A 15,819-nucleotide genomic window follows, 5' to 3' on the forward strand; every position below is an offset into this window, starting at 1 on the left:
TCTCTTTCTCAAAGACCTCTTTTCAGTTTCCCAGTTCAGGGCTCTGATCATCCTTTCAGGGAAAAAAAAAAAAAAAGCCTCCAACTATTCCTACTTCCGGCTTGAGTCTTAAGCCAGCAAGGGGCAAACAAACTGAGATTTTAGGTTCATGGCTTTTTTGACCCAGTGTGGCAAAAATAGACTTCTTATCTCCCCTTCAGGCCTCCCCTTCCTTCAACTTTTTTTCCTGTGATTTTGAAAGGTGGTGGCTGCTGCTGCTGCTGCTACTTCTGCTATTTCTTATGACTCTGATAGTACAATAGCATTTTGTAGCATTGCCAAAATCTTTCAAATACATTAGGATATTTAAACTTCACTGCAATTTGGCAATTTGGTATTTTCACTAAGCCCCATTTTATGGAAGATGAAATTGAACCTTGGAAAGGTCCTGTGCCTTGCCCAAGGTCACAGAAGTAAAAAAATGGCAGAATTGAAACTTATCCACAGCATTTAACTGGACACATCGCCCTCATCTTAAACACATACACCTCAGCCATTACACAATCCCATTGCACTTCCACAGTGCTTCCCAAAGTTCTTTTTTTATCCATTCATTTAATAATATTTTTGCTTGGGACGCCCGGGTGGCTCAGCGGTTGAGCATCTGCCTTCAGCTCAGGGCATGATCCCGCGATCCTGGATCGAGTCCCACGTCAGGCTCCCTGCATGGAGCCTGCTTCTCCCTCTGCCTCTCTTTCTCTCTGTCTCTCTCTCTCTCTGTCTCTGTCTCTCATGAATAAATAAATAAAATCTTTTAAAAACATAAATCAGGGATCCCTGGGTGGCGCAGCGGTTTAGCGCCTGCCTTTGGCCCAGGGCGCGATCCTGGAGACCTGGGATCAAATCCCACGTCAGGCTCCCGGTGCATGGAGCCTGCTTCTCCCTCTGCCTATGTCTCTGCCTCTCTCTCTCTCTCTCTCTCTCTGTGACTATCATAAATAAATAAAAATTAAAATAAATAAATAAATAAATAAAAATAAAATAAAAACATAAATCATATTTTTGCTCATATCTTAAATGTACCTCCCAGTTCAGTCAATAAAAACTTTATATAATGCCTTCCCTAAATTCCATATTTTAAACATCTTGCCCTGTTCAAATTAATTGTACAAATTACTACAGTCAGATTTTCTTTATTCTTTCTTCCTGTATCTCTTTTTGTATATTTTCTCAATGGCTGGAACAATAGTCAGAAATTTGAAAACTTTCTTTTTTACTGTTAGGATGTCTCTCCGGGACTCAAAACTGAGCCTTTTAAGTGATATACTTAATCACTATTTCTACAACTTACAGATTCTGCTTCCAGATGCCAATAGGAGGGACAAATGAATACATGTGCTGTATCATTTCTGGCACCTTCAAGTCACGAGAAAAGAATGCTACTCCTCTTTAATAAGAAATGTTCTCTCAGCTGCTTTTGAAATGTTCAATTTGTTAGTTTTTAGTTTACTGATTTGGATTCCTTTTTTTTTTTTATTTTGTTTTTATTGAAGTTCGATTATCCAACATACAGTATAACACCCAGTGGTCATCCCATCAATTGCCCTCCTCAGTGCCCATCACCCAGTTACCCCAATCCCTCACCCACTGATTTGGATTCTTAAACGGTGGGTGCCATTAGAACAATTTTTTTGGCAAAGTAAGCGCAAAGTAAGTAAGTGATATGTTGCCTTTCAAATTTCTAACATCTTAGGCACCCAGTAATTCTGGTTGCATTAGTTGATGGTGAGACTGTTAACAATCCAAGGGTTTTTGTTTTTTAAGAAAATCATTACCAGTCTACGGCTTGGCTTAGCAAATAAACTTTCTCTCTTGTCCTATTTCACAATGAATGTGCTGGTGAGTTTTTCTGATAATCTGTGTATACATCAGGAACCTTTTTTTTTTTTTTTTAACAATCCTTTTTCAGAGATGTGTCTTGCCAAACCGAGTCTGCTTTGAAAGAATGTTGCCAACTATTCTCTGATGTCAAACTTTTTTTTTTTTCTTTTTTTTTTTTAAGGTACTACTGTAGCACTCCTTGTTCTTGCTTTGGGATTTCTGCTGTCAGCTCAGGTTTCACCACGCATCACTTTTAAACCAGTAGCTCCATCGGGTCAGAACACTTCTTGCACGAGATACAGGTGAGTTCTCATAACAGTCCCCTGCCTTAACCTAATTCTAGTAACTTTTTGTTTGCATTTAACTTTTCTAAAATTTGAGAGATGAATTGCGGCTTGCTTGTGGTGGAAGGTAAGAGGATGGGAAAGGTGGTGAGGAGGACCCAGCAGGAAAAGGAACAGCATGTGCAAAGACACGAGGATAAAAGTGTGGAGGAAAAGTATCAGACACACTACTGATGTTTTTCTAGAAATTAGAAGTTGGGATTGATACAGAATCTAAGCAGGAATATTGTGAAACCATTTTTAGATCATCTGTGTATGACTCAGTGGCATCTATTTTCCAGGTAAAATAAATTACTTTAATCAGTAATTAAACTTTTCTGGGATGTATATGTCTGATATAGAAGATTATCATCTGGATATTCTAACGGGCTTCACAGAGTTCCACAAGTATCTTCTCATTCATGTATGCAGAAAAGGAGATTTTCTTTCACTACTAGAGTTCTTTCAGAGCACTAGGAAATGGAAAGAGATGATGGAAGAGAGTGAAATACATTCGGACGGCCAATTGTAGGCGTGGAAACTCTGTTAAGCCTAATGGTATGCACACTGTATGATCAATTGGTTGGAGAAATGGATGGATGGATAGACAGATGGACTAAAGAATGCACAAATTAGTTACTCAGAAATTGAATAAACAGATCAGTTAATGTATCTGGTAGCAGAGTTCCAAAGCTTATAACTTTGTTTTAGTGGTTGAAAAGGCTAGCAGCCCCTTTAAAATATATGGATAAAACAAAACCTGGCATTATTTATTTATTTGGACAGCACACATGGGTTGGGGGAGCAAGGAATAGGGGGAGAGAGAGAATCATAAGCAGGGTCCACACTGAGAGTGGAGCTCAACATAGGGCTTAATTTCACGACCCTGAGGTCATGACCTGAGTTGAAATCAAGAGTCAGAAACCTAACTAAGTCACCTAGGTGCCTCATGCCCTAGCTTTGAAAACAAAAAATGGAAAAAAAAAAAAAAAGCAATAAAAATAAAAACAAAAAATTATATTCTTCCAGCCTCAACTAGATGTACACAAGTCTTAAGTCAATGAGTAAATGATTTATTAATTTCTTAACTTTTAGTCATATACTCATATGAGATTAAAACATTACATTCATACACTAAATTCTACTTGGAATCCTCTTGGTTTCATGTTGAACAGGTTTTGAATTTATGGTGGTTTCTCATTACAACAGTGAGGAGGAATGTATATTGTTAGGCCTTTCTGGTCCCAAATTGTGGTATTCACTTTGCTTTAGAAATAAATGCTTATATTCCTTCTTCCTCTTACTAATAAGTTTACTTATTTAATGGCCCACTGATTTTTTAACAGTCTTTATCTTGTTGTAACGAAGACTTAAAGATGTCTTGATAAAGGAAGTTAACCTTAGAATAGACTATTCTTCAGTGTAGTGATGTTTTCTTTCTTTGAACATCCCATATCAACTGCTAGATGATAGAGCCATTACCAGAACTCTTCATGCTCTACTTTTGGTTTTTCTTGATGGATATTTAAAATGTTTTAACATAGTTAATTCTGACAAATTATTTTTAAAATTACTGTTGTTTGAGCAAGAGTTCTAGAAAGGATACCTTTAGATACAGTAATTTAGATTAAGAATAAGACTAATAAATGCATGGTCAGGCCATCTAAAGGCAGGAAACCAGAGTATGAAAAAAGTTTTATGAATTTCTGATACAGGAAAAGAATGACAAACTTTTGAAATATTTTCAAAATAAGGTAGTTTTCTTGATATCAACTTTTAAAGTTTAAATAAAAATATTTATTGCCCTAGTATAGCTTACATGGCAGTTTATGATTATCCACCTGTTAATCTTTCTGATCTTTCTAAGGTGTCATTACCTAATATTTCAGTACCAAGGTACTGAGAGGTAGCACAGCCTAATTTTATTTTCACCACAAAAATGGGCAAGATTTTGAAACAGAACCAATTTTAGATGTCCTTTGGGAGTCGTTGAATATGAAAAACAGTTATATATGTTATACCTTCTTTCAGAGTAACATATTAGGCTCTGTGGGAATTTGACAGTATGTAAATATACTCTCAGTGATTTTATAAAATATACCTGCATTCTCTTACTGATTTTGTTCTAGTCTCCTTACTGATTGTGTTGTTTTTAAAACTATATATACAACCTTTTTTAAAGATAAACATGAAAGTCATGTTTGTAATACAGTACCATAGAATGAGTACTGTTTAGGCTGTAAATGTAGATACTATACTTTCCCCATGGAATGATCCATATAGGAAAATTGAGCAAATAAAACAGATTTAAAAGGGAAATTGATATAATACTGATCTTAAAAATACTGTATACTGTTGATGAGAGTATAAATTGTACTCTGTTTTGGAAAGAATACAATTGTGCCTAGTAAAAGTTAAATGCCTATGCCCACTGACTCGGCACTTCCACTTGTAGAAATCTGTAGACAATGGTGATGAGTACATGTCTATTCCAATTACAATTAAGTAGATTTAAGAAAGTGAGTGGTTCAAGAACAGTGGTTCTGTAGTTTAATTCAATAAATACTAATTGTGTGGCAGACACTATTGTAGGTTGGAGCCCATAATGTAGGTTGGGGGTCACTAAAGATCTGAACCCAAGAGATTGACTATTCTAAACATTTTCCAATGAGAACTTCTGCTTTTTATAATATTATACATGCATATAATATATATTATATATATATTTAGATATTATATATTTACTTGAGACAGCAAGTGAGAGAGAACATGAGCTGGGGGGAGGGTGACAGGGAGAGGGAGAAGCAGACTCCCTGCTGAGCAGGGAGCCCAACTCGGAGGTTGATTCTAGTGCCCTGGGATCATGACCTGAGCTGAAGGCAGATGCTTAACCAACTGAGCCACCCAGGCACCCCTAGAGTATTTTAATTTTTTATTGAAGTATAATTAACATATAATGTCATTAGTTTCAAGCATACCTTCCACCTTGGTGACTTATTTATTTTATAACTAGAAATTTGTTCCTCCTTATCCCTTTCACCTATTTGTTTTATCTGTCCACCCACCTCCAGTTTGGTAACCACTATTTATCTGTATTTAAGAGTCTGTTTGGGATGTCTGGGTGGCTCAGTGGTTGAGCAGTCTGCCTTTGGTTCAGGGCGCGTGATACCAGAGTCCCAGGATCAAGTCCTGCATTGGGCTCCCTCCAGGGAGCCTGCTTCTCCCTTTGTCTGTGTCTCTGCCTCTCACTGTGTGTCTCTCATGAATAAAATAAAATCTTTACCAAAAAAAAAAGAGAGAGAGAGAGAGTCTGTTTGGGTTTTGTTTGTTTGTTCTTTCTGTTTTTTTAACTTCTACAGATAAGTGAAAGCATATAGTATGTCTTTGTCTGACTTATTTCATTTAGAATAATACCCTCTAGGTCCATCCATGTTGTTGCAAATAGTAAGATACCATTCTTTTTTTTTATGGGTGTTAGTATATAAATACCATATTTACTTTATCCATTCATCTGTTGATGGATACTTGGGTTGCTCTCTTATCTTAGCTTTTATAAATATTGCTGTAATACATAGGGGTGCCTGTATCTTTTTGAATTAGTGATTTGTGTTTTGGGGTAAATAACGAATAGTAGAATTACTGGTTCACGTGGTATTTCTATTTTTAATTTTTTGAGGAACACCCTTACTTTTTTTGGCAATGTTTGCTGTAATTTACATTTCCACCAACAATGCATGGTTCGCTTTTCTCCATATTTTTGCCAACACTTGTTATTTCTTGTCTTTGATTCTAGGCATTTTAATACAATGTAAGGTGATACCTCATTGTAGTTTTTGTTTCCCTAATGATTAGGGATGTTGAGGATCTTTTCATGTGTCTTTTAGCCATCTGTATGCCTTTCTTGAAAATAATGTATATTCCAGTTCTTTGCCCATTTTTCACCAGATTGTTTTTTCTTAGGCATTGACTTGTGTAAGTTCTTTATAATTTTGAATACTAACTCCTTCTTGGATATGTCATTTGCAAATATCTTCTCTATTCACTAGGTTGCCCTTTTTTTAATATTTATTTATTTATTATTTATGATAGACATAGAGGCAGAGGCACAGGAAGGTTGCCCTTTTCTTATGGATGATTTTCATTGCTGTACAGAGGGTTTTTATTTTTTTGTAATCCTTATAGTTTACTTTTGGTTTTGTTTCCCTTGGCTGAGGAGATATTCATAAATATGCTGCTAAGGGTCATATCCAAGAGATTACTGCCTATACTTTCTTTTAGAAATGATATGGTTCCGAGTCTCACATTTAGTTCCTTAATCCATTTGGAGTTTATTTTTTGTTTAGTGTAAGAAAATGATCCACTTGCAGTTTTTTTGTATGTTGCTGTGCAATTTTCCTAACACTATTTGTTGAAAAGACTTTCTTTTCATCATTGTACATTCTTCTGTCCTCTGTCATTAAATAATTGACTGTATAAGCGTGAACTGTTTGTTCTGTTCCATTGTTACGTGTTCATTTTTGTGCTACAGCCATATGTCTTGATTACAATAGCTTTGTAGTATACCTTGAAATCTAGGATTGTGATACCTCCAACTTTGCTCTTTTTCAAGATTGTATTGGCTAGGTCTTTTGTGGTTGCATACAAATTTTAGAATTTGTTCTATTTATGTGAAAAATGCTGTTAGTATTTTGATAGGGATTGCATCAAATCTGTAGACTGCTTTGGTTAGTGGACATTTTAATGATCTTTGAGCATGATACAACTTTCCATTTGTTTGTGTTCAATTTCTTTCATCAATGTCTTGCCAGTTTCACTGTACAGATCTTTCACCTCCTTTGTTAAATTTATTCCTAGGTATTTTCTCCTCTTTGGTACAGTTGTAAATTTAACTGGTTTTTTTTTTTTAATTTGTCTTTCTGCTACTTCATTATTAGTGTACAAAAATGCAAGAGACTTTGATTTATTAATTTTGTATCCTGCAACTTTACTGTATCAGTTGTAATGTTTTTTGGTAGAGTCCTTAGAATTTTCTATATGTAGTACCATGTGATCTGCAAATAGTGACAGTTTTACTCCTTCCCTACCAATTTGGATGATCTTTATTCCTTTTCCTTGTTTGGTTGATATGGTAGGATTTCCAGTACTGTGTTGAGCAAAAGTGGTAACAGTGGACATTCTTGTCTTGTCCCTGATCTCAGAGAAAAATCTTTCAGTTTTTTACCATTGAATATAATGTTAGCTGTGGGTTTTTCATATATGGTTTTATTATGTTGACATATGTTCCCTCTAAATCCACTTTATTGAAAGTTTATACCATTAATGGATACTATATTTTGTAATACTTTTTCTCCATCTATTGAGACTATCAGATAGTTTTTATCCTTCTTCTTGTTAATGTGTTACCACATTGATTGGTTTGTGAATATTAAACCAGCCTTGGATCCCTGGAATAAATCCCACTTGATCTTGATGAATGATTTTTTAATGCATTGTTGAATTCAGTTTGCTAATACTTTTTATAGGATTTTCACATCTATGTTCATCACAGATGTAGGCCTATAGTTTTCATTTTGTGTTGTATATTTGGTTTAGGTATCAGGGTAGTGCTAGCCTTATAGAATGAATTTGGAAGTTTTCCTTCCTCTTCTGTTTTTTGAGATACTTTCAAAAGAGTAGGTGTTAACTCTTCTTTAAATGTTTGGTAAAAATCACCTATGAAGTCATCTGGTCCTGGACTTTGGTTTGTTGGAAATTTTTGGGTTACTGATTCCATTTTGTTACTGGTAATTGTTCTGTTCAAATTTTCTGTTTCTTCCTCATTCAGTTTTGGAAGATGATATGTTTCCAGGAATTTATTTTTTTTTTGTCTATTTTGTCCAATTTGTTGGCATGTAATTCTTCATAATATTGTCTTATAATCTTTTGTATTTCCTTGGTGCCAGTTATTACTTCTTGTCCTTCATTTTTATTCTTATGTATTCACATCTTTTCTCTTTCTTTTGTTGATGAGTCTGGCTAACGGTATTCTTATTTTGTCTTGTAAAAGAACCAGCTGTTGGTTTCATTGCTCTTTTCTTTGTGTGTATGTGTGTGTCTTTTTTTCATTTACTTTGCTTTAACCTCTATTATTTCATTCCTTCCAACTAGCTCTAGACTTTGTCCTTATTTGTTTAACTCCTCCAGGTGTAGGGCTAGGTGGTTTGAAATTTTTCTTGTTTCTTGAGACAGGTTCAAATCACTATAAACTTTCATCTTAACACTGCCTTTGCTATCTCCCAGAGATTTTGGACAATTTCTTTTCATTGTCATTTGTTCTCTGTGTTTTTTTAAATTTCTTCTTTGATTTCTTGTTTGACTCATTTGTTCTTTAGTCCATGTGTTTGTGTGTGTTCCAGATTTTTTTCTTGTAATTTAAGTTTCATACCATTATGGTAGGATAAGTACTTAATGTGATTTCAGCCTTCTTAAATTTATTGAGAATTGTTGTGCAGCTCAACATGTGATCTATCTTGGAGAATGTTTTATATGCAGTTTAAAAGAACATATATTCTGTTGATTTTGGATGCAATGTTCTGTATATATCTATTAGGTCCATCTAATACTTCAGAGCTACTGTTTTCTTACTGATTTTCTGTCTAGGTAATCTGTTCATTGATATAAATGTAGTGTTAAAATTCCCTACTATTATATATTACTGTCAATTTCTCCCTTTATGTCTGTTAGTACTTTATATATTTTAGTGCTCTAATCTTGGGTGCATAGATATTTAAATTCTAATATCCTCTTGTTAGATCAATTTCTTTATCATTATGTGGGACCCTTCTTTGTTCCTTGCAACAGTGTTTTTAAGTCTGTTTTGTCTGCCCAGCTTCTTTTTTCAACTCCATTTTCATGGGGTATATTTTCTATCCCTTCACTTTCAGTCTGTGTCTTTAGGCCTGAAGTGAATCTTATGTAGGCAGCATATAGATAGGTTTTGCTTTTTTCATTTATTTTGGTTTTTGACTGGGTCATTTAACTCATTTACATTTAAAATAATTATTGGTGGGTATATACTTATTGCCATTGTTTTCTTGTTGTTTGTACTGATCTGTTCCTTCTTCTCTTACTGTCTTGTAGTTTGATGGCTTTCTTTAGTGTTATGTTTGAATTCCTTAATTTTTGTGCATCTGTTAAAGGTTTTTGATTTGTGGTTAACATTGGGTTCATATATAATATCTGATGTGTATAGCAGTCTATAGTAAGTTGATTCTCACTTAAGTTCAAGCACATTCAAAAAGCATTTTTTTACTCATTCTCCATGTATTATGTAGATGATGTCATATTCTACATCCTTTATCTGTGTGTCCTTTGACTTTTGTAGGTATAATTGATTTTATAGTTTTTGTGATTTCACTCTCATGATGCCTTTATAAGTGGTTAATCTACTACTTTTATTATACGTTTACTTTTACCATTGAAATTTTTCCTTTCAGAAGTTTCTTCTCATTATGGACTCTTCTTTCTAATTTTTCTCTTTTCTACTTTAACATTTATTGTAAGGTTGGTTTTGTGTTGATGAACTCCCTTAATTCTTGTTTGTCTGGGAAACTTTTTATCTCTCCTTCTATTCTGAATGATAACATTGCCAGGTAGGATATTCTTGTTGGTAGACTCTTTCCTTTCAGCACTTTGACTATATCATGCCACTTTCTTCTGGCATGCAATGTTTCTACTGAAAAATGTTGTTAGCCTTATGGTGATTCCCTTGTATGTACCTGCTTTCTTTTTTCTTGTTACTTTGAAATTCCCTCTTTATCACTACTTTTTGCCATCTTAATGGCTATGTCTTCTGGATCTCATTGGGTTCAACTTGTTAAAGACTTTCTTTGCTTCCTGTACCTGGCTGTCTGTTTCCTTACTCAGATTAGGAAAGTTTTCAGCTATTATTCCTTCAAATAAGTTTTCTGCCCCATTCTCTCTCTCTCTTCTTCCTCTTCTTCTTTTGGAATCCCTATAATGTGAATGTTACTGTGCTTGGTGATGTCACTAAGTTTACTTAATCTATTCTCATTTTTTATTCTTTTTTTTTAAGATTTTATTTATTCATGAGAGAGAGAGAGAGAGAGGCAGAGACATCGACAGAGGGAGAAGCAGGCTCCCTGCAGGGAGCCTGACCTAGTACAGGACTCGATCCCGGGACTCCAGGACCACACCCTGAGCCGAAGGCAGATGCCCAACCTCTGAGCCACCCAGGCGTCCCTCATTTTTTATTCTTTTTCCGTTTTGCTCAATAGCTGAGTGGCTTGTCATTACCCCGTCTTCCATCACTGATCTATTCTTCTGCCTCCTGTAACCTGCTGGGTTTTTTTTTCTCTCTAGTATATTTTTCATTTCAGTTATTGAATTCTTCAGTTCTTACTGGTTATTTTTTATAGTTTTATCTCTTTTTTTTTTAAGCTCTCACTGAGTTAATCCATTCAATGGTCATTTTTATGACCATTGCTTGAAATATTTATCAGGCATATTTCTTACATCATTTCACTCTTTTACTGTTATTTTGTTTTATTCTTTATTTTGGGACATACTCCTCTGTGTCTTCATTTTATCTAACTCTTTATGTTTGTTTCTATGTATAAGAAGTCACATATATCTCCTGATCTTGAAAGTAGTGGCCATGTATAGAAGAGGTCATGTGGTACCATGTAGTGCAGTCCCCCATAGTTACCAGCACCAGGTGCTTTAGCAGTATCCTTTCTGTGGGCTGCATGTTCCCCATGGTGTGGCTAAACCTTGATTGCTTTCAGCTGAGCTAGTTGTAATGACCCACTTTGCCTCCTGTGGGCTCACTGGGCAAGTGATGGTCCCCAGGCTGTTAAGAGCCCTGTCTGTGGCAGCTATTGGCTTTTTGGTGGGCAGGGTTAGCATTCAGACTACCTATCTGCAATTAGCTTCTCTGCCATAGTTGTTGGGACACCGAAGGGCAGTGCTTGCTCCCTGTGTGGCCAACAGAGGCTCTCGTTGGTGGGCAGAGCCATTAGTTGGAAGTTACCATCTCTGCCACAGCTGCAGGTGCACCAAAGGGCAGCAGTTAAGAAGCTCATCTGCTGGAACTGCAGACACACTGGTGTGTGGCCTTGTCTCCCCTGATTCCCAGGTTAGTGGTCACTTAGACATAGTACCAGTCTCTGCCCAGGCTGCCTACAGGGTATGGCAGATAAGGAGCCACTTAGGAGGTAAGCCTGCCTTTTCCACGTTGGGCAGATTGTATGAGATGGGTCCACAGAAAAATGCTGGGATGGGCATACAGTGCTAGCAAAGTAAGTGGAAAGTATTAGAACTGGCTCCCCATGCATCCAGCTGTCTAGGCTGGGGGATAGGGAAGAGAAATGGCACCTGTAAGCACTTTTGTTCCTGAGAAATTTCCTGAAGGCCCTTGCCTCTCCAGAACATGTTGTAAGATTAGTCAGTAAAGCTTCCTATATACCTCTGAGTGTATTTCAAACTGCTGCTTCTGTTGTGTGTCCGAGGTTCTTATTTTGCTGGCTCTTTCAGGGCAGGGGCTCAGTTTCTTATCACCCTCTGGCTCTCCTGGAGTAAAGCCCACTCATTGTTAAAGTTCCCAGAGTTAAGCCCCACTTATTTTTAAAGCTCCCTAAGTTAAGTTCTAGTTTTCACAGCTAGGTGTTATGGGGATTCGTATTCTTAGTAAGGGTGCCCAGGGACAGGTGTGCCTGGTGTGATGTCTGATCTTCTCATTTCTTCATACTTCTGGTATTCCTTCCATTCATGATTAGTCTTACTGATAGGTTCGATTCCCAACCTTGTTTCACCCCTTTTACGCTTTTCACTGCAGCCTTCTCTGTATAGTTAACTGTGGAAGGTCTCTTCTGCCAGTCCTCAGGTTGTCTTTGGTTAGTTGCATAGGTGTAGATGTTATCTTATTGAGTCTGTGGGGCAAGGTGAGTGCAAGACTCTCTTATTCCATCACCTTCCTTCAATATCTAGAATATTTTGATTTTTTAAAAATATTTTTAAAATTTATTTGACAGCACAAGCAAGAGGAGGGGCAGGCAGAGGGAGAGAGGGAGAAGCAGACTCCCTGCTGAGCTGGGAGCCCAATGTAGGGCTCAATCCCAGGACCCTGAAGATCTCATGACCTGAGCTGAAGTCAGACACTTAACCAACTGAGCCATCCAGGCACCTGTATTTTAATTTTAAAATTAATGATATTTCATTCCAAGGCCTGGTTATATTTGTGTGAAATGAATGTATTAAAGAACCTCTTGCAGATCTCCTTTTTATTGTAGAAAGGTGAAGATAGAAACAAGTTGATATTAAAAATGTATAGCCAACTAAATAAAAGCTCTCACAGGGTGCTGTGGCTGGGAGGAGTAACTCTAGTGTGGGTATCATCTAACTCCTGTATCTATCATATACTGCTAATATGGCCTTGGGCTCTGTATCTTCGAATTACTAATGTACTATCCCTCCTTTATCCAATTAAACATATTTTCTTATGAGAACTATCAAAGCTTTGAAGGTTCATACCTTTCCTAAGTAACACTTCCCTCAAACCTTTGACATTTTATTACTTTTTAAATTGTGATCTCAGTATATGCAAATTGCTATCATGAAACCCTTGAAAGTAGACACATATTTCCTAAAATCTGTATTTGTGAAATTTCAAGCTATACTTGCCCTAGGGTTTTCATCTCATTCATTCATTCATTCATTCATTCATGTGTTCATGCATGTATTTAAAAATATTTATGAAACACCTACTTACAGGATTCTAGTAAGGATAAATTAATGTAAGAAAACAGTGCCTAGCACATAATGAGCCTTTAGTAAATATTGCAGCCATTGTTATAATTAATAAAACTTCTAATGGAGGTGAGCTTGGGATGATGCTAGTTTTTCAGAGAAGATTAGCCGGAAGATAGGATGCTTGAACTGAGCTCTGAAAGGGAGAGAGGACCATGCCAGGCAAAAGAAAAAGCAGATGCAAAGGCCATGCCAAGGCACAAGGAACTAGTAAGTGCAAGGAAGTGAAAGAATGCTAATGCAAGTAGAGAAGCATAAGAGAACACTGGTAAGGTACGCGGGGCCAGATTCTTGCTGGACCTCAGAGGTCTTATGAACAATTCTGATCTTCAGTCTAGGAGCATGAACTCATTGAGAAGTTTTAAGTAGGGTAGTGTCTTAATCAAACTTGAAATTCTAAACCTTCTCTCTGGGAGTGGGGTACACAGAAGGCATATGCTGATGTAGGGAGACTGGTTATTAGAGGTCTCTGTGAAAGAGATGATAATTGCCTGGACTATGGTAGTAATATGTAAAACAGCTAGACAAATTCTAGATATATTCAGGAGAAAAAAATCAACAGGGATTAAAAATAAATAATTGATTAACTATGAGCAACCAAGTAGAGTAGATGATAAAGATGAATGGCATTACTGGATGAGGCAATCACCCATGTTTTAGTAGGAGTTGACAAAAGAGGCTGGGCCTCTAATTCATTTTTATTTTCCTTTTTAAAATTTCTTAATTGAGAATCTTACTGAGAATCATGGAAATGTTTTAAGCTACCCATCCTTCGTTCCCATGGATGTGCCTCACCAGGATAGTAGAGGGTATGTTAGAAATACTCTCAGGTGATTCTAATACATCTTCAGTTAAGAACCACATACTATAATGCTTCAATTTTTTTTAACTGCCAACTAATGCTTCATTTTTTTTTAACTGCCAGCTCCCTTTCATTACTTATTTTTTCCCTTGAACATTGTTAAGGCAAGAATACAAAAATAATGTGGTTCTTTTTCTATTGAGTAATATTTTCATGTTTTCCTCTCTAGATGAAGTTTTCAAGCATTGAAATTTACAAACTGTTGCTTCATTATAGACCTCCCTATGGTGATGACACTAGCTTTGAGAAACTGTATATGCCTAACTAATTAGCCACTCAGTGTTTATTTACAGTAAAAATATTTTTGCATTCACTACACTTTCCTTCTCCTTTTGCCAACCTCGCGTAATTTAGCACACGTTGTTGGCATGACACTATAAAACTGTTAGATCAGTCATAAAACTTAGAATACGCAGAAACCTTGTTAGCTTCTATTTTTTCCCAGTATTTGGCATCCTGGTGATGATGTGTTTGTATCCAATAATTTAGCAACTTAACAATGAATAAACTATTATACTATGAATGGAAACTTTACATTTTTGTCAAATTTTGTCTTCTACCTACTGATTTCCTTTAAAATTAAAATTATTTTAATTTTTTTGGCCTGATTGTACAGGCTGATATGCTTTGGAGATTAGAGAGGAAAATATGTCTCTTTAGAGACATATTAGACATATCAGACATATTAGATAGACATATTAGACATATTAGATGATGTGTTTGTATCCAGTAATTTATATGTTATATTATATTATATTATATATTATATTTTAATTTTTTTGGCCTGATTGTACAGGCTGATATGCTTTGGAGATTAGAGAGGAAAATATGTCTGTTTAGAGATATATTAGACATATTAGACATATTAGATAGACTATTAGATAGACATATTAGATAGACTATTAGATAGACATATTAGATAGACATATTAGAGAGGAAAATATGTCTATCCACAGATCTACTTCAGACGAAGAAAAATGTACAAAAATGAGAGTTGAAACAAAAAGCCCATCTGACCTTATCATGTACCTTTACCTCCAAATGGTTATACATGTCTTTTGCTAGCATTTAAATACCCAGGCTTGAATTTGATGCCTGGATGAGAGAATCATGGCAGAAATTCTTGGAGGAATTTGGCCACTTACAGGACGTTTTCATTTTGGCCTTTTTTGCTTCTCAAGAAGCACTTCTTGAGTGTGGAAAATACCAGTTTGAATTGGGGATCCTACTATTGTGGGGGCTTTGCAGGTCCTTGGCCAAATGCCAAGGCATGAAGATAAAAAGGTTTTGAAGATAATGAAAGGCCCTACTCAGGGAACATGGCTTCTTCAAGGAGTATATGAGTGAGGTTGGGTCATAGTGGATGAACAGGAGAATGGCACAAAAATAGGGTGGCAGGCCAGTGACAGACCGTTCCGGGACTTTTTAATTCTTGAGAATTCAGAACATCATCTTAGACTACTGAGAAGCCTTTGAAGGGTGATGAGTTGAAATGACATACTCAGATTTGTGTTTTTAAAAGATGACTCTGAAAAAAAAAATTACTTAAAACAAAAGATTAGCCTGGCTGCAGAGTGGAAAACTAATAGAGAACAATAGAGAGTAGTAGAGGGAGGTGATGTAAAAAGAGTTCAGGATTCTAGGAAGGAGGTAATGCAACATTGACATTGGCCATGGAGACAGAGACTTGATAGTTTGGAAGGGAGTGACAGGACTTGGTGATTGGGTGGATGATGTACAAGGACAATGCTTTAGGCAGGATTAGAATTGTATTCAGGTGTGAGATCCCTGGGTGGCTCAGCAGTTGAGTGCCTACCTTCGGCCCAGCGCATGATCCTGGAGTGCCAGGATTGAGTCCCATTATCAGGCTCCCTGCATGGAGCCTGCTTCTCTCTCTGCCTGTGTCTTTGCCTCTCTCTGTCTCTCATGAATAAATAAATAAAATCTTAAAAAATAAATAAATAAAAG

General features: G+C 36.3%; 1 protein-coding gene across 1 annotated transcript in view; it reads left to right on the forward strand.

Moving 5' to 3' along the window:
- SLC2A13 (solute carrier family 2 member 13) overlaps nt 1-15,819 on the forward strand; it is a 360,021-nt gene that overhangs the window by 243,001 nt on the left and 101,201 nt on the right. Inside the window, exon 6 of the mRNA XM_077870447.1 lies at nt 2,042-2,162. Within this exon, the coding sequence (XP_077726573.1) occupies nt 2,042-2,162 (121 nt within the window). The remainder of the gene's footprint in view (nt 1-2,041; nt 2,163-15,819) is intronic.

The sequence above is a fragment of the Canis aureus genome, chromosome 25 (assembly GCF_053574225.1).
Source record: "Canis aureus isolate CA01 chromosome 25, VMU_Caureus_v.1.0, whole genome shotgun sequence".
Lineage (NCBI taxonomy): Eukaryota > Metazoa > Chordata > Mammalia > Carnivora > Canidae > Canis > Canis aureus.